The sequence below is a fragment of the Oreochromis niloticus genome, linkage group LG14 (assembly GCF_001858045.2).
Source record: "Oreochromis niloticus isolate F11D_XX linkage group LG14, O_niloticus_UMD_NMBU, whole genome shotgun sequence".
Taxonomy (NCBI): domain Eukaryota; kingdom Metazoa; phylum Chordata; class Actinopteri; order Cichliformes; family Cichlidae; genus Oreochromis; species Oreochromis niloticus.
In genome coordinates this window covers 4,586,622-4,610,751 of record NC_031979.2, presented here as the reverse complement: position 1 = coordinate 4,610,751, position 24,130 = coordinate 4,586,622, and the positions used below count along the sequence as shown (strand labels likewise).

At 43.2% G+C, this 24,130-nt stretch overlaps 1 protein-coding gene across 1 annotated transcript in view; it reads right to left on the bottom strand.

Annotated features, from left to right (window-relative positions):
- The window catches only part of efhd1 (EF-hand domain family, member D1), a 57,981-nt gene extending 39,794 nt beyond the window's left edge, over nt 1-18,187 (bottom strand). Inside the window, exon 1 of the mRNA XM_003459364.5 lies at nt 17,581-18,187. Within this exon, the coding sequence (XP_003459412.1) occupies nt 17,581-17,864 (284 nt within the window). The 5' untranslated portion in view covers nt 17,865-18,187. The remainder of the gene's footprint in view (nt 1-17,580) is intronic.
- Between the last annotated feature and the right edge of the window lie 5,943 nt (nt 18,188-24,130).

The window sequence follows — 24,130 nt, the reverse complement described above, 5'->3', positions numbered from 1 at the left end:
GCATTTTTAATCTGTAGCTCTGCTCTAAAAGAACGTACGTACCTGGCCCCGCCTACTATCCTCGGAAACGTAAAATGATTGGCTAGAATTGGCTCAGGAAAAAAAAAGCACCGAAATAAAGCACCGAAATGTGCGCTGCTTTTCGGTCTGGTTACTACCGTTTATGTCAGAACCGGTGCCACCGGTTCCCTACCTAAAAGGTAAAGCTGTTTCTCCATCACCTGTTCAGCTCTGATGATTCAGTAAGGACATCTCCTGGTTTCATCTTCATGTTTCCCTGTCACCACATATCCAAACTGATATTTGTTAGTACATTTGTTAGTACCAATTTACAGGTTGTTATCCTTTCTATTATCAGTTTGAATACATTAGATAAGGTCTAATTTAATTTAACCTTTTGTTTATTCCACTTCATTCCTCTTTCCATGCTTTAAAATATTACAACTCTTGTGTATGCTTTGATTTCTTTTTAGCATCCTTTTCAGTATTTATTTCTGCTTGGAGGGTTTCTTATAATTTAGTCAATGCGGAGGGGCTACATTTTCCCTCCCACGTGGGACATATAGTTTTCTTTTGGATTTCTCCATCTACATGCACTAATTTGTCCGGCGCCTGGACATTTTTCTCTAACCACTGCTCGTCAGCAGTGAGCTTTGAAGCTTCGTTACCCATTATAATCCTTTACAACTACACAACTGCGGCACCTTCTCTGGCACGAGAATCGAGAGAGGTAGTTGACACGGCCTTCTACTTTCAAGCTATTCTTGAAAGCAGTGTCAGCTTTACGTGATGAAACACGACCTTTTTCTCTTTTCACCAGTACTTGGGTGGCCTACAGCAAACAAATTAGTGGAATAGTTCAGCCTCCTTATTGTGCTGTAAAATCAACTTCTTCCACCAACAAAAATAAAACAATAAATACCTTTATACGCGCGCTACCTTTACTCACTATGGGGGAGCTACCAGTCCCAGATGAGCTCTGTTTTATTTTAAGACGCTACCAGCCCCTCTCGGGCGAGCCAACTTTACCCACTACGGGGAGCTACCAGTCCCAGACGAGCTCTATTTTATTTTAAAATGCTACCAGCCCCTCTCGGGCGAGCCTACTACGATTTTTCGCAACGTGTTTCAGAGTGTCAATATTCACCTGTTTGCTGATTAATTGCCGGGTTGTCAGGTCCCCCTTATCGACCCCCACCGTTGTGGACCACTTTTAAGAACGCTGGCCAGAACCCAAATTCACGCTTCTGGTCTTTATCCTGTACCTGGACAGGAGCTGTCGACAGACTTCAGCGCGGGCTTCTCACGACGTCAGGACTCGATGAGGTTTTCCCGTGGGATCACACAAAAGTGTTGTGTCCCAATCCGGCTCGAAGGACCAAGAAATGTCAGGAGTTTTCCTGCAGTGCAACTCAGGTCAGAATAAATGACACACAGACAGGTTAACGTGTACACGGGTGAGACTCAACGGAGACTTACACCCTGCAATAGTTGTCAGCCTTTATTTATAGCATTCTCAGAGACGTACAGGAAGAGATAAAATAGAACTGTGCTGCGTGCAGGCTTCCTGTTGAACAGAGCGTAACTTCTCTATTTAAGCTGAATACTAAAAGAGAAAACACATCTAGATGATGAAATGTACTTTTAAGCATAACATAATAAAAATCCTAAAATCCTAATAAAATCCCTTAACACATGACCAGCAGCTATTACAGCTGTGGCTCCAGCAAACATCAACTGATACTAGAAATTAATATTAAATAAATTCAAGTGGGAGACCGACCAGGAGGTAAGTGACGGAAGTGACGGACAAGGTAAGCGACTCATGTTGTAACTGATGTCAGACACCGGAGATTTTGGCGGAAAATTAAAGCGAATGGTAGTTTAGATTTGAACAAATTCCTTTAAGCTTCAATATTACCAAATACACTTATCAATTGTCTTACAACTAACATTATTTGTCTAAATAATCTCCAACACCCTGGAGAACAACGGGGAGAGTTTAGAGGCTCTCCAAGATTACATTGATCAGTGCTTCCAGGATCTTATGATGAAGAAGGCCCAGTGTGCAGCTTCCCCGGCTAAATCTGAGACGCCGTCGTCGAAAAGACTTCGCCCGGCAGATTCCCCCGGCACAACATTGCCAGCCGGCAAAGATATTGCCGACATACTGGAGTCAATCGACAAGCGATTGTCCAGTTTCGACGCAAGGCTGTCCTTGGTGGAGATTCTTCACCGGGAATTTAAATGCTTGCGAGAATCCCTGGAGTTCAGCCAGCAGCAGGTGGAAACGCTTGCTGCTGAAAATGCCACGCTAAGGGAGTCGGTGAAATGTCTCACAGAAAATGTTACTCAGTTTAATAGAGAAAATAAAAAAATAAAAGAAACAGTTATTGATCTACAAGCTCGTAGCATGCGTGATAATCTGGTATTTTCTGGTATTCCAGAAGCCGCTGGAGAGGACGCGGAGACCACGGTAAAAAGCTTCATCAAAACCCACCTGAAGCTGCCGGAGGACACGGTGAAGAACATCGTCTTCGATAGGGTGCATCGCCTCGGCCCCATTCGGGCTGCGGCCGGGAGACCTCGTCCTATCGTGGCCAAATTCGGCCACTTCAAACAAAAGGAACATGTGAAAAGTCGCGGCAGGGAATTAAAAGGAACGGACTTCAGCGTGAACGACCAGTTCCCCAAAGAGATCCTGGAACGACGCAGGGTCCTCTTCCCAATCAGACGCGGCTTCATCCAGAAGGGCTCCCACGCTGTCATCGCTGTGGACCGGCTGTACATGGACGGATAGCTCTACCGCGACCCCGACATCACTCCGTGGCTGTATTAACTTCACACCAGATAAGAATCCGCTACACCCTTTCCCCATCCACTCACACTAATTTGCATTAACATATGTTTAACTTAGTAGTATTAAATCGCATCTTAAGTGTGATATCATAGCAGAATTAACACAGTCACTCTCCGTCAATGGTTTGATTGGATTGTTTCCGGGGTTTTTTTTCTCCTCTCGTTTTTTTTCTTCTCTCTTTTTCCCCCTCTTGTTTTTATGCTGCTCACCCTTGTCCTTGGTTTCTTTCTTTCTTTTTTCTTTCTTTTACTGCTTCGATCACCTGCTTCCACACTCATCCACAAACAATATCCTTTATTTCGACACATATGCACAGCACGATCACGCACAGTCATGCGCTCAACGGCAGCACATTTACATCAGTCAGACAGCGCACACAGACCTACAGGATACACACACTTAAGCCAAGCGAACTCATAGTAGTAAATATGCAAACACATAGCCAGACTCAGGGAGCATCTCGCCACATATTCTTTCTCTCTCTCCTTCTCTTTATTTATGAACAAGTGATGTTTTCTCTCCACCTGTCTAAGCGGCACACACAGCATACACCCCTAGTTATACACAGACATCTATGGGTGCACTAAGATTCGTCTCATGGAATGTAAATGGAGCTGGCTCCAGAGAAAAGAGGTTAAAAATATTTAACTTAAAACTTAAAAAAATACAGGCAGATGTTGTCCTTTTACAAGAGACCCACAGACCTCTTAGAGGTTCGAATGAACTTAAAACACCTGAGTTTCCTAATGTGTTCTCAGCTTGTTATAATTCTAGACAAAGGGGAGTAGCAATTTTAATCCATAAAAAAAATAATTTCATAGTACTTGATACAGTTATAGATCCAGAGGGCAGATTTTTAATCATTAAACTATCTATACTTGATAAAAAGCTATGTATAGTAAGTGTATATGGTCCAAATGTTGATGATCCCTCATTCTTTCACGGTTTTTTCAGTGCACTCTCTGAACACTTAGATGGCACACTTGTTCTTGGAGGTGACCTCAACCTTGGACTAAATGAAGAAATGGATAGGCTCAATACAGCAGGAAATCAGCGTAATTGGCAGTCCACAAATATAATCAAACAGTATATGAGCGACTTTGGTCTTTGCGATGCATGGCGCTCCCTTCACCCCACCAGTAAGGAATATACTTTTTTCTCACGTGCATCGCTCCTACTCTCGTCTGGATCATTTTTTGGTCAGCAGCTCACTGCTGAGTGACATTTCAGACACTGAGATTCACCCCATAGCTGTCAGCGATCATGCTCCTGTATCTTTAACACTAATGCACAAGAATAATACTACGCCAAGTAAAAACTGGAGATTTAATACATCACTGCTTAAAGATGAAGACTTTATTAAATATTTTAAAAAAGAGTGGACTTCATATTTAGACTTTAATGACACTCCCGGAATATCAGCTTCTGTTTTATGGGAAGCAGGGAAAGCTGTGATGAGAGGTAAAATAATTTCTTTCTCATCACATAAAAAGAAAAAAGAAAACAAAAATATTCAGGAATTAGAAAAAAACATCAAATCACTAGAAGAAGCCTACGCGTCCCACCAAGATCAGGAAACATTGAACAAAATACGCAAAACAAAACTAGAATTAAATGAGATAATTGATAAAAAAAACAAAATTCTTAGTACAAAGACTACGCTTACAAAATTATGAACATAGTAATAAATCCGGTCAATTTCTAGCAAACCAGCTAAAAATAAATAAGGAAAAAACAACTATATGTGCTGTTCAAGATTCATCTGGGAACACAATATATGAACCAAAACAAATGAACAACATTTTCAGGTATTTCTATAAAATGTTGTATTCACCACAAATAAACCCATCTAAAAAGGAAATTGATCAGTTTTTAGACAACATAACTCTCCCAAAATTATTAGACTCTCAAGCAATTGCACTGGATTCGCCACTGACATCAGGTGAACTCCAGGAAGCCCTGATAAGTATGCCCAATAATAAGGCTCCAGGTCCAGACGGCTTTCCTGCAGAATTCTACAAAGAATTCTGGACGATTCTAGCACCAGTTTTTTACAGAATGTTGTTGGAAATCAAAGAAAATGGCAGACTTCCATCAAATATGAATTCTGCAAACATTAATCTCCTGCTAAAACCAGGCAAAGACCCTGTATATCCCTCAAGCTATCGTCCAATATCCCTTATAAATGTAGACCTCAAAATAATCTGCAAAGCTCTCTCGAAGAGACTAGAGAAAATAACCCCCCTCTTAATTCATCCTGACCAAACTGGTTTCATAAAAGGTAGGCACTCACCAACAAATACACGTAGATTACTTAATTTGATAGACTACTCATACAGTAAAAACCTTGAAACTACAATATTATCTTTGGATGCAGAAAAAGCGTTTGACAGAGTTAACTGGAAATTTCTATTTGCAACTTTACACAAATTTGGTTTTGGATCTTCTTTCATCAACTGGTTAAAAATATTATATAATTCCCCAACAGCCTGTGTCAGAATGAATGACCAGACATCCTCCAGCTTCTGTCTCCTAAGGGGCACCAGGCAGGGATGCCCACTCTCCCCTTCACTGTTTGCAATTTTTATCGAACCACTAGCAGCAGCAATTAGACAAAATTCCGTAATTAAGGGCATAAAATGCAAGAATGTGGAACATAAAATCAGCCTTTATGCGGATGATGTGTTACTGTTTCTCCAAAATTCACAAACCAATATCTCTGGGGTGATTGAATTGATAAACTCGTTTGTAAAAATTTCAGATTACTCAATTAACTGGTCAAAATCTACAGTCCTTCCGATTAATTGCTCCTTCCATAATTCCTCTTCTTCTCCACTGCAATCGGGAAATATAAAATATTTAGGTATTAATGTTTCTCCCAAGCTTGCAGATCTAACTAAATTAAACCATATCCCACTTTTAAAGAAAGTAGAAGGCGATCTGGCTAGGTGGAAATGTCTACCCATATCACTCATGGGAAGGGTTGCCGCTATAAAAATGATGGTCTTACCAAAAATAAATTATTTATTCTCAATGATCCCCACTAAACCGCCGCAAGATTGGTTCAGATCTCTAGATTCACATATGTCCAAATTCCTTTGGAAAAATAAGCCACCACGTATAAGCTTAAAAACACTACAAAAGACCAAGGATAAAGGAGGATTAGAACTACCTAACTTTCAGCACTACTTCTTAGCCAACAGGCTTCAGTTTATCTCAGGATGGCTAAAACATACCCTCTTAGATGAACCTTGGCTAGATGTAGAACAAGCACTTTCCAATAATCTAGAGATTTCAGATCTACCATTTATCAGCTCAAACATCCAACGACATGAATGCTTCAAAAGCATCAACATCAGCTCTTCTCTGACAGCATGGTGGGAGTTTCTGAAGTTGACAGAGTCTTCATTAATCCCATGCAAACGTACACCTATCTGGAACAACCCTGACATATTACAAAACAATAATATGATAAACTTTTCAGATTGGAGTGGTAAAGGAATTATATATTTAGAAGATATACTAGAAGTAGGGCTGCCACAAACGATTATTTTGATAGTCGACTAGTCACCGATTATTTCTGCGATTCGTCGACTAATCAGATCATGCATCCATTGGACGTAAAACGTACAGTTTATTGCACCAGCATGCATCTGCTCTTATATAACTATCATTAGCTTACAGCTTGAAGTGTTTAAGGTATGTGCTAACTAAAAATAAAGACAAGATGATAGTTTATTAAATTTTAATGACATTTGCAGATTGTTTCGGTGGAGTTTAATAAACTCAGCCGTCTGCTCCTTGCTATCTAAAATTTAACAGGACACCAGAGTATACTCTCAAGCATCTCACACTTCTGATAATCAGTTGTCTGCTTGACGTTTATTCAGCTGTGTAAAAACTATAACTTTTCTCAGCCAAACCGATTTACTCAGGAACAAATAAAATACTAAAAAAAAGCCAAACAATAACATTTTTAAGTTATCTAAGTGACTTATATTACATGTTTAACCTGAGTAGCGAAAGACAGCGGTGGGTTTGAAAACGATTTGCCGGGAGTCCGGTGTTCTCACAGGCTCTAGTGAGCCTTGAACCCTGGCTAACTATCGAGCTGGTGGGTAACAGACGTCTCCGAAAACGTCGGCGTGCTTTTGAAAATACGTGGTGTCTTGATAAACTGAGCAGATATTTGAGGTTAAACAGCTACATTCTGGCCTGAAAATATGTTAAACTTTATTTTGTGACCCAAAAAAAATAATAAGAGTAATATTAAAACTAACTAGGTGCCGCCATTGTTGACAACTGCGCTGGGCCGCGCTATGAATTCTGGGACACAGCTTCTTCTTCTTCGCGGTTTAACGGCAGCTGGCATCCTTACACATGCAGTGCTGCCATCTTCTGTTTCAGTCCGTTATTACACTCTTAAATACTACTACTTATTCCTGCGTCTTTTGGGATCTTACAAAGCTTCAAACGACGCGTCGACTATTAAATTAGTCGTCGACGATTTTAATAGTCGACGTAATCGTGACTAGTCGACTAATCGTGGCAGCCCTAACTAGAAGGAACAGAATTTATTTCATTTGACAGATTAGTTATACAACATAGGATCAACAAGAAAAGATTTTTAGAATATCAACAAATTAAATCCATAGTAAAAAAGAAATTTAAACCGGGTCAAGTTGAACTACAAACACCACCAAGTGCAGTTCAATTTCTTACTCTTAAAACCCCCAAATTACTATCCAAAATATACAGAATGCTTTCTAAAACAGATGAATCAATATCACTTCCTATTGCAAAATGGGAAGCGGATTTATCAGTTAACTTAGACCAAAACTTCTGGTCTCAGATTTGCTTAAAAACCTTTCATCTAATTAGAAATCCCAGTCTTCAATTAATTCAATACAAAATACTACATAGAGTGCACTATACAGGTCATCGGATGTTCAAGATGGGCTTTACATCTACCAACAACTGCTCACACTGCCAAACCAATTCACCGGACAATTATATCCACGCTCTTTGGTTCTGTCCACCAGTTCAGAAGTTTTGGCGCGAGATATGTGAAGACTTGTCAAAGTGTCTGAAATGTAACATTCCAACTTCCCCTTTAGTGTGTTTGTTGGGCAGCTTAGATAATGTCACTACAGAAAAGAATATAGCCCATATGGTTTTCACTGCCCTATGCATAGCCAAGAAAACAGTCCTCATGAACTGGAAAAATAAAAATAATCTTAATTCTAACCAATATAGAAATTATCTATTAGATTACATTAGTCTTGATACAGCCTCTGCCACCACATCAGACCAATTGCTCTGGGCTACTTTGATCAGCTCCATCCTCTAGTCGGTGTGGGGGCAGGGACGGGCTTAGGGTGTCGGGCGGTTCCCCAGGAGCATCTTCCTTGGGGGGCTCAACCGGGGGTAGCGGTCATGGCCTATTAAGGGCTCTGTTGGCTCTTGGGTGACGGTTTCCTCGTGGCTGTGAGCAGCGGGGCTAGGGGAGGGTCTGTGCTGACAGACGTGGGTTACTGACCTGGTAGCCTGGCTGCCCCTGGGTGGGTCCGGGACGGGCGTGAGGTTCTGGGGCCCTCTGTCTCTGGGCTGGGACCCTAGCCGGGCCTCGGGGGCTTGGGTCCTGGTTGGTGTGTTGCCGGGGTTGTGGGCGGGTGGGTATATGGGGGCCCAGCCCTGGCGCAGGGTGCCGCTGGTGCATCGAGCCACTTGGGGGGCTCTTCAACTGGTGGGGGAGGTTGTTACACCTTGCAGGAGCTCTCCTTTCTTCAGGAACTCACTCTGCAGGAGGGGGAGATACAGAAGAGGTGGAGGAAGATCTCAGCCTGGGCGTCTATTGTCTTGTGTAGTCTGGAAGATGAGTGGATGATGGGGTGGGTGCAGTTTTCTCTGTGGTGGGGTCAGGTGGACTGTCCCGGGCTCTGTGGGGCCGGGCTGTGCTGCTGCACTGGGCCCCGGTCCAGATGGGCCTGGGCCCCCTTTCCCTGGCGGGTCGTGGGGTATGGGGGTGCTTACTGGGGTCAGCGGGGGAGCTGGCCCCAGGGAGGGATCACTTGCCCCTCCCTTCCTTCCCTCCCCATCTCCAGCTGCCTCCCTCTTCCTGCTCCACCACAATCACCCACACATGCAGGGCCTTGGGGTAGGGGTGTGTCACCAGGGTGCAGAGGAGGCATCCCCCCCCCCGCGTCCCCTTCTGGCTGCCTCTGCCTCAATTTTATCCTACAACTTAGACATTCACATTACTCACACTCTCATTACACACATATATAGGATCTTGGGGGTGGGCACGCTACATAGAATTCAAATTACTATCAGGGTGTACACCTCACCCCTGGCGTCGTTGCCCACCTCTCAATTTTAAATACACGTAGACATTGAGGGCTAGCAGGAGGGGCTATGTGCTTACCTGCTGCTCTCTGGTAGGTAGCTTCATGCCCTCCTGGGTTTTAAATGCACCTTAGAACACACACACATCAACACTACATATGAGCGGGTGGAGGGAGGTTTGGAGTCTTCTCACACCCCCGTTCTCTGCGGCCTGTTGGAGCGGGGGGGCTAGGAGGAGGAGTTGGCCGTCCGACTGGGGTCTGGAATGTGGGGCCTCCCTGCCGCTGCGGAGTCGGGGCGGTCTGCTTCTCCCCACCGCAGGGAAAAGGGTAACACCACCTGGGTCTGGGTGCTGTTTCCCCCTCCAGGGGCAGGGGTACCTAGACCCAGTTCTTAGAGTACGCTTGGGGAGTGTGATTTTGTGTACAGCGTCTCTTTATGTCTGTCTCCACGTTGGTTGAGTGTGGAGTAATTGCATTTGAGAGCATGAGGGTGGGAATGGATGTTTGTATCTGTGTGTGCCTGTATGTCTGTGTCTATATGTCAGGTTGGGTATCAGACGCCACCTCTCTGGGGACATCTCAGGCCCTCCAAGGTTTGGAGGCCTATCTCCCCCCCACCACTTCCCCTGCCGGTGGGAGACGCCCTCAGACATCGGTGCGTTGGTGGTTCTTTGTGTCCGGGGATGGGCGCCCAGGTACACACCGGCTCACTCCTTGGCGGCTGCTTATCGGGGCCTGGAGCCTGGGGCTCGCTCGGGCCACTTCGGAGGTGGGGTGCCCTCGGCCTCTCGGCCTGGGGCTCAGTCACTCAGGCACAGCTGGCTGCCGGCGGAGCTCACGGGCACGTCACTGCAACCCCCCTGGCTTCTGCTCCGCAGCTGCTGAGTGACCCCTCATCTGGGACTCTCCTCAGCTCTTTCTGGGATAGTGGCGCAGCTGCCCCTCTGTTGGTCTTCCTTGGTCTCTTGTGTTCTGGGGGCCTCAGGATGTCTGGAGTTTTGATCTCCTCCATACCTGCTTCATGCCCTGGAGGACGGGGCAGTGCCCCCCCCACACCCTCTAGCAGATCATTACATGAAGGAACCTTTAAAAAAAAAAAAAAAAAAAAACAAGCGCGTCCATGCTCACAGGTGTACACACGGGTGATCACACACACAAACTACACCCTTTTTGGCTCCTACCTCAAAGCACACTGTGCGCTGTCGATCTTACGTGCTGCACAATAATGTTTAACATTTAGTATTTACTGTCATATTCCCATATATCATTATGATGTTGTTTATTCTATTACTCTGGTTTTCTTCTGCTTGTTTTCTCTTTTCTTTCTCAACAGGTGATCCAGGTGATCAATATATGTATTTTTTGTCGGCTTATTCTGTTGGTTTTTGCTTTTTGCCATTTTTCCCCGTCCCTCTTCTCAGCTGTTTTTCTTTCCCTCTTTCTTTCTATTCAATTCAATTTTTTTCAATTCAATTCAATTTTATTTATATAGCGCCAAATCACAACAAATGTCGCCTCAAGGCGCTTCAAGGCCCTTTCTCCCCTTTCTTTCCCCCAGTAAAGTCTGTCCCGTATTCAACAAGTGAAAATAAAATAAACAATAAAAGGTGAATCAAACAGACCATTACGGCAAGGCTGGGATGGTCCATTTGGTAAAGTAAATCCGTTGGGCATCTTTCTTCGCCTTTAGACAATAATTCTGATGGCAAAAGAGCCAAACGGGACAGGCAAAAAAAAAAATTAAATAAATTCTAACAACAGCTGATCAAGCTTAAACGTGCTGATGTTGTTTAGCGCGACATCCGCTGGTTTCCTCTTTCTGGCGCAAAGTGGGCGATAAACAAACGAGAGAAAAACCGATCAGGTGATCATTGATCAGTTTCATGATTGAAGTAGCAACAGGAGAGGGAAGGGGAGAGAATGAGAGAGGAAGAAACAGCTGTGCAGCATAAAGACACAGAATAACTCCAGCTTTGTGTCTTTTTTCATTCTACCTGAAATGGTAAATGGTAAATGGCCTGTATTTGTATAGCGCTTTCTAGTCCCTAAGGACCCCAAAGCGCTTTACACAACCAGTCATCCACCCATTCACACACTGGTGATGGCAAGCTACATTGTAGCCACAGCCACCCTGGGGCACACTGACAGAGGCGAGGCTGCCGGACACTGGCGCCACCGGGCCCTCTGACCACCACAAGTAGGCAACGGGTGAAGTGTCTTGCCCAAGGACACAACGAACGAGACTGTCCAAGCCGGGGATCGAACCGGCAACCTTCCGATTACAAGGCGAACTCCCAACTCTTGAGCCACGATCGCCCCTTTGTCATCATCATCATCATTTATTTATATAGCACTTTAAAAACACACCTGGTAGACCAAAGTGCTGTACAATACTAATATGCACATTGTAATAAAAAAATAAAAAAAATAAAAAAATAAAAGAATAAAAAATAAAAATAAAAAAAATCAGTTACCCACAGAGTTAAAAGCCAAGGAATAAAAATAGGTTTTTAATAAAGACTTAAAAACTGGCACTGATGTAGCCTGTCTAATATGGAGAGGAAGGTTATTCCAAAGCATCGGCGCTGCAACAGAGAACGCTCTGTCTCCTCTAAGTTTCCGCCGTGACTTTGGGACAGAAAGCAGCAACTGCTCAGCTGACTGAAGGGAACGAGTGGGGACGTGGGGCTTCAACAAGTCAGCCAAATAAACAGGTGCCAGACCATTTAGAGATTTAAAAACCAATAAAAAGACTTTAAAATGGATCCTAAATTCAATTGGAAGCCAGTGTAGAGAGGCCAATATCGGAGTGATGTGATCAAATTTTCTTCTGCCAGTTAAAAATCGTGCCGCAGCATTTTGCACTAATTGCAAGCGTGACAAAGTGCCCTGCCCAACCCCTATTAAAAGAGAATTACAATAATCTAAACGTGAGGTAATAAAGGCATGAATAACACTTTCCAAGTCACGCTTGGAAAGAAAGGGCTTAACCTTTGATAAACGTCTGAGGTGATAAAATGCTGATTTTACCACCCCGTTTACATGGTCATCAAAGGTAAGTGCAGAATCAATTTTAACTCCGAGATTTGTGATCAAACTCTTTAGTTGGGAAGTTAAAGCTGCAAGATCAACATCCGGAGTATGAGAAGAACGATTTGGGCCAAATAAAATTGCTTCTGTCTTCCGATCATTTAAAAAGTTTTTTGCCATCCATGCTTTGACATCAGTAAGGCAGTCAAGCAGAGGTCGAGTTGGGAGACTATCAGAAAGACTAAAGGGTAAGTAGAGCTGGCAGTCATCTGCGTATAGATGGAATGGCACTCCATGTTTCCGGAAAATCGCGCCAAGAGGCAAAAGGTACAATGAAAACAATAACGGCCCAAGAATAGATCCCTGTGGCACACCCCAAAGCAGAGGGGCCACAGAGGATGAAGCCGACCCCAACTTAACACAAAAGGTCCTATTTAAGAGATAGGACTTTAACCACAAAAGTGCCAAACCAGAAATTCCCACACAGTGCTGTAAGCGGGAGATCAACAAATCATGATCCACTGTGTCAAATGCAGCGGTCATGTCCAACAAGACCAGCACTGCATATTTACCATGGTCTGTGGCTATCAGGATGTCATTCATAACTTTTACGAGGGCTGTCTCCGTACTGTGAAATGGCTTAAAGCCGGACTGAAAGATTTCTGACAAATTAAAGTCATTCAAGTAGTCCATCAACTAAGTATAAACAATCCTTTCCAGAATCTTACTAAGAAAGGGAAGCTTAGAGATGGGTCTAAAATTGGATATGACTGAACTGTCTAAGCCCGGTTTCTTAAGTAAAGGATGTATGACTGCATGCTTAAATTCCCTAGGTACTTGACCAGACAAAAGACTAGTATTAATAATGTTCAGAATGTGTGGTCCAATGATAGGAAATACCTTTTTAAGAAAACGGGGAGGAACAACGTCATTAGGAGAGCCACACGGTTTAGCTTTCAACACAAGTTTCTCTAAGTCAGATAAAACAATTGGTAGAAAAGCAGAGAACAGACTTGAGCAAGAACCATGCATGGCTGGGTCAGCAGTAGGTAGAGTCGGGGGTCTCAAACTAGCAACCTTGTCCACAAAATAATTAAGAAACTTATTGCACATAACCGCAGAAGAGTGCAAAAGAATATTGCCTTCCGGATTAATTACAGAATTTATAGTGTTATATAGAACACGAGGGTTATGCGAGCTGGCAGCAATAAGTTGAGAAAAATTGGAGTGCTTGGCAGCCTTTACTGCTCTCTGATAGACTTTCCAGCTAGTCTTAAGAGCTTCCATAGAGACACACAGCCTATCTTTTTTCCACCGTCTTTCACATCTTCTACATTCTTTTCTAGTGGCTCTGGTAAAATCAGTTAGCCAAGGACTAGCCTTAGGCTTGCATTGTCTGAATATAAAAGGAGCAACAACGTCAAGGACAGATTTACAAGCAGAATCCAAATACGAAACTAATCCATCTGAGGTGGACAACTCAGGAGGATAAGAAATAAATTGGTCAAACAATATGGAAAACCGCTCGGCGGTATCTGAGCCAAAAGCACGATAACATCGAGCAGGTACAGCCTGTTTAACAACAGGATTAAAAGGAACAATATCACATAAAATAGGCATATGGTCAGAGAACACCGCATCCTCGACGAGTACGTTATGGACAGATAAACCATGTGATAAAACCAAGTCCAGTGTGTGACCACGTTCTTGAGTGGCACCTTTAACAGACTGAACAAAATTAAAAGAGTTCACTAAGTCCAGAAAGTCCTTAGCCTTTGTCCTGAAGTACGGGACAAACTGTGTTCCTTTTCGGCTCAATACGAAACGCGTAATATTTTCTCTGAATACAGGACGATTCCATTTTTTACAGGACGGTTGACAACTCTACTAACTAACCTTATGAATAAAATAAAGTTCACTATCAGTAACATCATAGCACCCACCCAGCTGTATAGAAACTCCATCATGCTAGCTAGTACGCAGTACGAATTATTCTAACTGACTGTAAAAATTCAGCACAACGAAAATAAACTACACCTGAACTTGATTTATATCTGACCCAGATAGACTGCAGATCATAACTTCTTACCTGAAATTCAGTTCACCTGACACTCGGACCAGCGGCCGCCTCAGGTCTCTCCTCCTCCTGCCTCCTCTTTCCCTCATCCACCTGCTGGCCTCTGTGGAAGCTCCGCCATAGCCACCACCAAACAACTGAGTTATTTTTACACATTGACCAGCATCTGGCCAATCCACCACCTTTCATTCTTTATACCGTTACAAAAAATAAATAAAAAAAATAAAATCATCGGCCCATAAAAATGAAAAATCACCATCGGCCCACCGGGCAAATGCCCGATGGCCAGTCCAGCTATGGTCGTGCCATCAGTTAACCCTTCGGTCAAGCGTGCCCAGGGTTGCCGACCCCTGTCATAGACAGATCCACTCCTTTATTGTTTTCAAAACGTCATGACATGGTAGAGATACTGAGTTCTAAACTTTAGAACAAGAGTTCACAAACTAATAGGTGACTTTATTGTCATTTACCATCTATGGGTAACAAAGGAAAAAAAGTGGCAAGAGCAGAATCAATCGCAGGGCTCGCAAAATCGCTAGCCCGACGTCCCGGGGCTAGCGATTTTTCCAGTCGGGCTAGGGCTGTGCAATATGACCAAAATCTCATATCCCGATATTAAGACATCTATCGTCCGATAACGATATAAAATCACAAAAATGTAACATTTTCTGTAAATTCTGTGAATCTCGGGCAGCTCGACTTGTGTGAAGTGTTTCCAGCTGGGCGTCGCGTACCTGGAGTCGAGTGTTTTAACTGATGCATGAAACGATACATTTTTAGACATAAGTTGTTACGGCCGCTGTTTTCTTTGTGAGTATTTATTACACAGCGTGCTGCGGGGAAAAGCCTGTTCTAACGTTTGAGGCTAACGTTTATTTTTTAGCACCTGACGGCTCTTTTTTGCTTCTCATCCGTAAATACTCTGCATCTTTCACGTGATTCAGTTTATTTTGAAAAGTCTCAACAGGATCTTGAGCTTTATTGTGAAAGGTTTATGTGGAAAATAAACAAGCGGACACGAGGTGGTTTTACCGTCGTTGTTGCTAACGACAACGCATAAAAACAAGCGCTTGTCCGTCTGTAGTGTGGTTATATTAAATATAAGAGAAAGAGAGAACTTTAGGAAATTAATATATCAAAATAATGAAAAAATATTGCCGTAAACAGTTTATTTTGCAACACCACGAAACAAACGATAGCGTAAAATGAAACGATAGACGTTTTTCTATCGTCATCCGATATATATCGTTATATCGAACAGCCCTAAGTCGGGCTACCAAAATCTATCTCAGCCCTGCCCGTCGGGCTATCATAGGAAGGGAAAATATATGTCAATGCTTTTGCATTCTTTAGAAAATGTAGCTGAATAATTATGTCATCGGCATCGATGAGCCACTGGCAATATGTGACATATTGAAATCGCGTTTGAATTTGTGCTTGTTTTTTGGTTTCACCTTCACTTTGCGATCGCGCAAACGGTGTGTAGAGAGCGGCAGCACTGATTGGTGAGTGACGATTAATTGTGCACCAATTCCTCTGACATCGCCTTATCACTCATTAGCTTACTATTCAAACATGACAAGTGAAATCTCCCACAGCAAGCTTAAACATGTGAGAGGTTGATTGCGCAGAGAATCGCTGACCGTTATGTAAGTACGTGTGTAAAAGCAGCAGGAATTACGCCGGTATTTTAGTTCTGCTGAGCCAAATAAGACAGGTCAGGGTGAAGAAGGGGCAGCCAAATAAAAGCCTACCACAAAACGGAAAAGTTATGACAAATCAGACTATGAGGCAAAAAGAAAGCTCAGCTTTTTTGGTTTCATGGACAAAAGAATTTCTGTGGCTGGAATATGACGAGCTAAATAACATGATGTTCTGCCAGGTGTGTTGTGAGTTTAATTTCATTTGAGTCGACAAGCGCCTTTGTAACTGGGACCAGTAATTTTAAGAAAGACCCCATCAGAACCCATGAGAAATGCAAGAAATGCATTATTGCTCAGTCTGCAATATCTTTCCCAGAACAAACAGCAATTGCAAAAAACGTACTAAAAATAAACCAAGCACAAGAAGAAGTCCTGAAAAATCTTTCAAAAGCGTACTATGTTGCAAAGAGTGAACTACCATTGTCAAAATTTAGCAGTCTTTGCAAACTTCAAAAAGCAAATGGCCTAGATCTTGGTTCCACTTACCCCTTACCCTTGACTTCAGTGGAAATTTCAGATTCAGGATCTGACACTGACTGATTCATGTTCTACACAGTTCTTGCAAGTTCATAGAAATTTCTGTTCAATTAGAACCAAGTATTTGAGTTGATGACTGTGATTTTTATACAGTTGTTGTGATTTGTATTTTAACAACATTCTGATTAATTTTTGTTTCCATTACAATATTATACTTTAATGTATAATATTGTAAAGGAAACAAAACATTAAAAAATTGCTCTCTTTTTTATTCGAGCTACTTAAATTTTTTGGGGGGCTACCAAAAACTGAAGTGTGCCTGCCCGAAGGGCTACCAGAGATTTTGAAATTTTGCGAGCCTTGAATCGCATTTTTAATAATTTAAACAAGACTCTATTGACAATACTGCACCAACCTTTAGGTTAATACAATTAAATTTTGATAATTTTTTATTGTTTATAAGAATAATGAGACAGTTACACCAATTTTAGGTGCTGCCCTATATGATTATCAGGGCGCCAATTAATAAAGTAACCCAAAGAAAACGGGGGGGGGAAACAACCGAATCCATCCCCCGAGGGAGTAGGCCAGGCTAGATCAATAAAAACAGGTAAAATACGTTTTTTAATAAGAGTTCAAATATCCACAGATCCATCTGTGTCATTTTAAGATGTCAACAAGATCCAGAGGGTCCCAACACTAAATGATCCCCTGTTATTTTGTCTAACTCGGGCTTTTAGCTCCATTGCGTTTATTTTTCTGGCATTTTGTGCCTAAAGCTCATTGTTTATTTATGCCATCTTTGGAGATGTTCGGCGTCAGTGTTTCGTCTCCCGGCACTGACGGCACTGACCTTAAGAAGTCCTCCATGTGAGCACGATATATCGCTAGAAAGACACCGGTTTAAGGTGCGGAGTGTTTGCACAGAGGCACTAAATCAGTCGACACGATGACAGTCAGCCTGCACCATGGCTAATCTCATGATCCAGCCGTGGACGTTCCTTCGCCCCCATTCTCCGCGACTGAGAACAACAGCCGTTACTGCCATGTTTAAAGAGACAAAACAAACAATTGGTGCAGTCTTACCGCTTGAACATCCCCTCCATATCCTTAATCTGCTTGCGGGAGAACTCTTTGAACTCGGTGTAAGGGTTGAAGACCCGGGTCGCTCGTGGTGCAGCGTTACCCTCGTTGATGTCCAGCCTACGCGTCAGTTTAGCGGATAGCTCGGATGATGAATCTCCACAGGCAGCATCTGACCCCTGCGGTTTGGGTCGGACAGGGCTCTGTTCGGGTTCGGGCCTCGGAACGGCCTCCTGTGTAGCAGAAAGCCGCGATTGCAGCTTTCGGGCGAGCTCTTCAGACGCCATGACGAGAATGGATTCCTACTTTGTGAGGCTGTCAGAAAGGATGGAGCGCGAGTGCTACCACCGTTAAAGTGCGCGCACCCGTTAACGAGATACACAAAAGCGCTTCCGGTTGAACTTCAGAATAAATTTTTCTACGTTGTACATGTTTGCAAAATGAGCTGCTCTCCCTGAATGAATGCTAGCAAATGTCTTGGCTGGCTGCTATGTCTGGCGTCACCGTTTGTTGCCTTGGTGTCTTGCTTTAGCAAACACAAGGAGACAACTCAAAGTTATGCTTGTTTAAACTAAAGTCATTCAGATGCTAATATCCGGGAAGGCAGCTTTATTGTTTAAATGCGTGGGCAAAGTTAGGTAAACAGTTTCCCGTTATGTCTGATCTAGATTTATGCGGGAGCCTTTGTACAGTCTTCTCTACGTCGCTGCCCACCAGAGGCGGTCCTAGCCTGTTTGGTGCCCTGGGCGAATAGGAGACAAATCAACAATACACCTCTTCCATTTAATGGCTAATTAATATTATGCTGAACACAGTCCAAAATATTCAATAAGCCACATCCATGTTTACTGTCTGTCTACTGTTTACTATTTCGACAGGTTGTGCGTGAGACTTCCTTCCGCACAGCAGCAGCAGCAAGCAGATGCGCCGAGGGCCCTTGCGCTCACTTTACACATATGCGTTTGTAATGGAATTTAGAAAACACATTACTGCATAAGTCTATATCATGATGTCTGGTGTTTTTGTGTTTTAGTTTGCAAGCTGGTTATTAGATGCCGCTCTAGCCAGCCAGAGCAGGGGTGTCAAATTCATTTTACAAAGTCCACTTTGATCTTAAGGGGCCAGACCAGTGAAACTCTCCTTTCTGTCAGTGTAAATAAGTTATATATTTAACAGTTATTCTAAGATAAGATAAGATAAGATAAGATAACCTTTATTAGTCCCACATGTGGGAAATTTGTTTTGTCACAGCAGGAAGTGGACAGTGCAAAAGTTATGAAGCAAAAATTAGAATAAAATAAAATAAGAATAAATACAGTACACAACTGTACAGAATAGAATAAAATAAAATACTATATACAGTAGAATAAAATAGAATAGAATATACAATAAGATAAAAATAGAATACAAATGCTATATACAACTGAGTAAAAAATACAACGATGCCAGGAAGATTATTGCACTTAGTGTTATTGCACATGTGTGGATGTGTGTGTTTGATCAGTTAAAGTCTTTGTTGTGGAGTCTGACAGCAGTGGGGAGGAAAGACCTGCGAAATCTCTCCGTCCCACACCGTGGGTGCCGCAGTCTCCCACTGAAGGAGCTGCTCAGTGCTGTCACAGTCTCATGCATGGGGTGGGAGATGTTGTCCAACAGGGATGACAGCTTTGCCGCCATTCTCCTGTCACTCACCACCTCCACTGGGTCCAGAGGGCATCCTAGAACAGAGCTGGCCCTTCGGATCAGCCTGTTCAGTCTCTTCCTGTCCCCAGCAGAGATGCTGCCACCCCAGCAGACCACACCGTAAAAGATGGCTGAGGCCACCACAGAGTCATAGAAGGTCTTCAGGAGTGGGCCCTCTACTCCAAACGACCTGAGTCTCCGCAGCAGGTACAGCCTGCTCTGCCCTTTCCTGTAGAGGGCGTCTGAGTTATGAGTCCAGTCCAGTTTGTTGTTCAGATGAACACCAAGGTACCTGTAGCTGTCCACAGCCTCAATGTCCATACCTTGGATGTTCAGTGGTTGCAGTGGAGGATGCTTGTGCCTGCGGAAGTCTACCACCAGCTCCTTGGTTTTACTGGCATTGATTCTACACGATGAAGGAAAAGCTGTTGTGACAAAGAAAGAAATCTGTCAGCATGACTCTTTGGACTTAAATTTAAGTTTACTGATTTTTTTTTTTTTTTTTAAAAAGGAGCTGTAAAAAAAAACCCCTGAAATATCTATAGTGGAAAGTTACAGAGGTTTTATTAGAGACATAGTTACAAGTTTTGCTATATGGCATAATTTGACATAATTTATAAAAGTTGAAATTTCTATGGTACTGAAAAGGAGAAATTGGGCTTTTTTGTTACAGGTCAATATGGAAAAGAAAACAGCAGCTGACAGGACTGTACACAGCAGTAGACTGGTGCAAGTCAGTAAGACAGAAAATAGAGATTTTTTACGGTAAATGGACTGGTTCTTATATCTTTTCTACTCTGAGCACTCAACGCGCTTTACACAACTTGCCTCATTCACACCAGCACTTTTTTCTATACTGTTTCTTTTTTTCTTTTTTTTTGCCTGTCCCATTTGGTTCTTTAGCCATCAGAATTGCTGTCTGAAGACCAACAAGGATACCCAATGGATTTATTTTGCCAAATGGATCATCGAGGCCTTGCCGTATTGGTCCATTTGATCGACCTTTGTTGTTATTATTTATTTTATTTTATTTTCAGTTGTTACAGACGGGACAGACATGACTGGGGGATAGGAAAGGGAGAAAGAAAGCGAGGAAGGAAAAGAAAAACAGAAGGAAAGAGGGACAGTGAAAAAGGGCACTTAAAAAGAGAAAGAGAAAAAAAAATCTCCTGGATCACCTGTTGAGAGAAAAAGAAGAGAAAACAAGCAAAAAAAAAACAAAGCAACATACTAAACACAACACCATTGCATTAATCTAGCTAAGAGTAAACAGCAGTAAATACTAAATATTGAATGTTGCTGTGCAGCACGCAGGACCGACAGCGCACAATGTGCTTTGAAGTAGCAGCCAAGAAAGGTGTAGTTTATGTCTACGAACAGTGAACACCCATGTGCACACCTGTGTGGATCAGGTGTATTGTATTCAAAAGGTTTCCCCATGTAACGGTCTGCTAGAGGGTGTAGGGAGCCATAGCCCTGTCCCCCAGGGCATGAAGCAGGCATGGAGGAGATCCAGGCTCCAGACATCCAGAGGCCCCAGAGTGCGAGAGCCCAAGGAGGACCACCGGAGGGGCATCCGTGCCACCCTCCTGGGAAGGGCTGAGGAGATCCCCAGACGAGGGGTCACCCAGTAGCCACAGAGCAGAAGCCAAAGGGGGCTGCACTGGCGTGCCCGCCGGCTCTGCCGGCAGCCAGCTGTGCCAGAGTGAACCGAGCCACAGGCCCAAGAGGCCGGAGGCCCGAGGGCCCCCCACGCCCCGGAAGAGGCCTGACCAAGCAACAGGTGCCAGGCCCCGCCAAGTAGCCACCGGGAGTGAGCTGGTACATACCTGAGCGCCCAGCCCTGGACACCAAGAACCACCAACGCACCGACCCCTGAGGGCATCAGTCACCGGCAGGGAGTGTGGTGAGGGGAGATAGGCCTCCATCTATACTGTTTCGAAGTGCTTTCTGTCTAACATTCACAAATCTGGCAGTACATCCTGTTAAACCAGAAGTTCTCTCTTGGCCCTAATACTGGGGCATTAGGGTTCAACAGGTTAATTGTTTTGTTGCTTAAGTACTTTTTGTAGTATGAATTTCCATAACGGGGGTTTTATCAATAGGAAATGTTTTGAAACTGATGAACATACAGTTAAAAGTCCAAAATTCAAACAAGTTAAGAATTTTAAATGGCTTGGGCAGGCCTTTGAGACTCATTTAGACACTCAGACATTGAGTCATGTCTGAGTGTCTGAGTATGTGTAATATTCAATACTGAACTGTAAATTAAGGCGTTTTCAAGGAAGCAATTTTTTATTCTGTGTTTTCATAAAAGGGTCAGTTTTATGGATTGGCTACTACTAGGGAGAACTCACATGAGGTTTAAGGCCTAGACAAGCTTGGAACCTTTTGTCCTCCACAATGAAAAATGGCTAAAAATAAAAACAGTTTTACTATATCTAGCTCCTAATTTGATAAATTCTCCACTCAGCTTTGCAGTCTCCAACATCATTGAAATGCAGCCAGATGCTGCTTATTATACGTTTTTCCTTTTTTCTTCACTTTTCCCCAACATGCTACCATGCTACCATGTACCATTACACTTGCTGTCTTGGAATGTCTGCCCTCCTTCCTTCTTTCACATAATGGTATGTTATTGTACGCGATGCATACAGTTATCAACAGAGTTCTCTATGCAATAGGTGCATACATTTTACTCTGCAGTATTGGAGGTTCAACTTTCTGGCTATTTACTGGTGCATTCAAGAATATTTTAATTCAGTTCAATTCAATTTTATTTATATAGCACCAAGTCACAACAACAGTCACCTGAGATCATTCTGGTTGTATGCCATCATCAACTGGTGTTTCATGGACAGTGAAAGCAGAATATTGTGAAAGCTGTGAGTGTGCCTAACAATATGTTTTTTAAAAAGCTGTGCTTGGCCTCAAACAACATGTTCCAAAGCAACACAAGGGAACCATAGGCCCTGATCAGCTGTTGATAATGCTCAAGGTAGTAATGTTTAGGGATTAGTTTTTCCTGTGGGAAAACCTGGAGAAACCTGTCTGGGTTTAGGGATTTTACTGTCTAGGTAACAAATACTTTGTGTGAACGTGACTTAGAATAAACTTAGCTATGTCTTTGAGCACTAGAAGCAGAATCAAGTGGTTATCCTGAGAAATAACACTGACGTACTTCAGAATCTCAATAAGTGGACACTACCTCTTGACTCCACAGACATGTGTCAATGCAGGGTTCTCCTGCATAATCTGGACTTGCATTTGATGCTCTTCTTTAGTTTTGGGTTTTTCTTACTTCCTCCACCTAAAATTCTGATTGGTCAGCCAGACGAGATCTACAAATGTAAGAACTGGAGAAGTTTTCAAACTTTTCTACTTAATGCTGAGACATACAGTTCCTTCTCCTCCAAGCTGACAAGGTCTTTCAGCAGTGGCTCCAGCGCAGGACTCTATCATTTTCACATCATCAGACTTGCAGAGAATTGCTAAGATGGAAGCAGGATGCTGTAAACGGACCAAACTTCAGTCAGGAGAAAAACTGAGATAATCCATCCACAATACGAGGTTAGTCATTAATATACTGCTGCATGGGCTGGGCTATAGTTATATCATAAGGTTTGAACAACTGAGCTTTAAAACAGAGGCACCATAGAGAGCATCCTAACCAGCTGCATCAAGGGTTGGTATGGAAACTGCCATGCGTCTGACCACAAAGGCCTCCAGAGGACTGTGTGGACCACTGAGCACATTACTGGCAGCTCTCTACCCTGTCAACATGATATTTACGCCTCATTTGTAAAGCCACTAGCACCATGGCTAGGGATGGGTACCGGTGTCATGGCACCGGTTCTGACATAAACGGTAGTAACCAGACTGAAAAGCAGCGCACATTTCGGTGCTCTATTTCAGTGCTTTTTTTTTCCTGAGCCAATTCTAGCCAATCATTTTACGTTTACGAGGATAGTAGGCGGGGCCAGGTACGTACGTTCTTTTAGAGCAGAGCTACAGATTAAAAATGCCCAAGGCGAAGCGGTCAAAAGTCTGGCTGTACTTAACAGCAAAAGATGCAAACTCAGCAGCCTGCAACAAGTGCTTTAAGCTGATACTGTGATACTGTCAAAGGAGGTAACACCTCAAATGTGATAAAACACCTGGCGACGCATAGCGTTTTTTTTTAAGCCGAGAAATGCGCCGTGTTTGATAGCTTGCAGCGAGACCTCACACCGTGCACATCTACTGCGGGTGTGGTGCCTGTTATCGGACCCGGAGTTAGCAACATCCCCCCAAAGACCCGAAGAGTAGAGTCCTGGCCCCTAGCCCTGCCAGTGTAGCAGAAATGATGACGGATGATGATGGCAGCAGCAGCCGTTCTCCTCTGCGTGAGTAGCTTAATGTTGTTCATGTGTAATTAACGTTGAGTACGCTAACCACATTATTACATTACATTGCATGTAAGATGAACTAGCAAACACCGTCGTAGTTACATGCGGCTGTCTTCTTGTTTGATGGCAGATACTCCCTTCACCCTGGCCAAAAAGGCTAAAATGACCAAAGAAAAAGTGGAAAACAGTTAAACATGAGAGGTTTTTGGACAAAGTTTGTGTTTTTTCCATTGTTTAAGCACTGCTTCCAGCCAAGAGTGAGACCATATATGCCCTATAGCTGCAGAAAAGGCTAACATTGCTATCTTTTTACAAAAAAACAGCTGAACATGAGAGGTTTTTGGACCAATTTTGTGTTCTCCATTCTTTAAGCACCGGTTCGAGCACCGTTTAAGCACCGGCACCGTTTCAAAAGTACCGGTTTGGCACCGGTATCGGATAAAACCTAAACGATACCCATCCCTAATCATGGCTGACCCGCA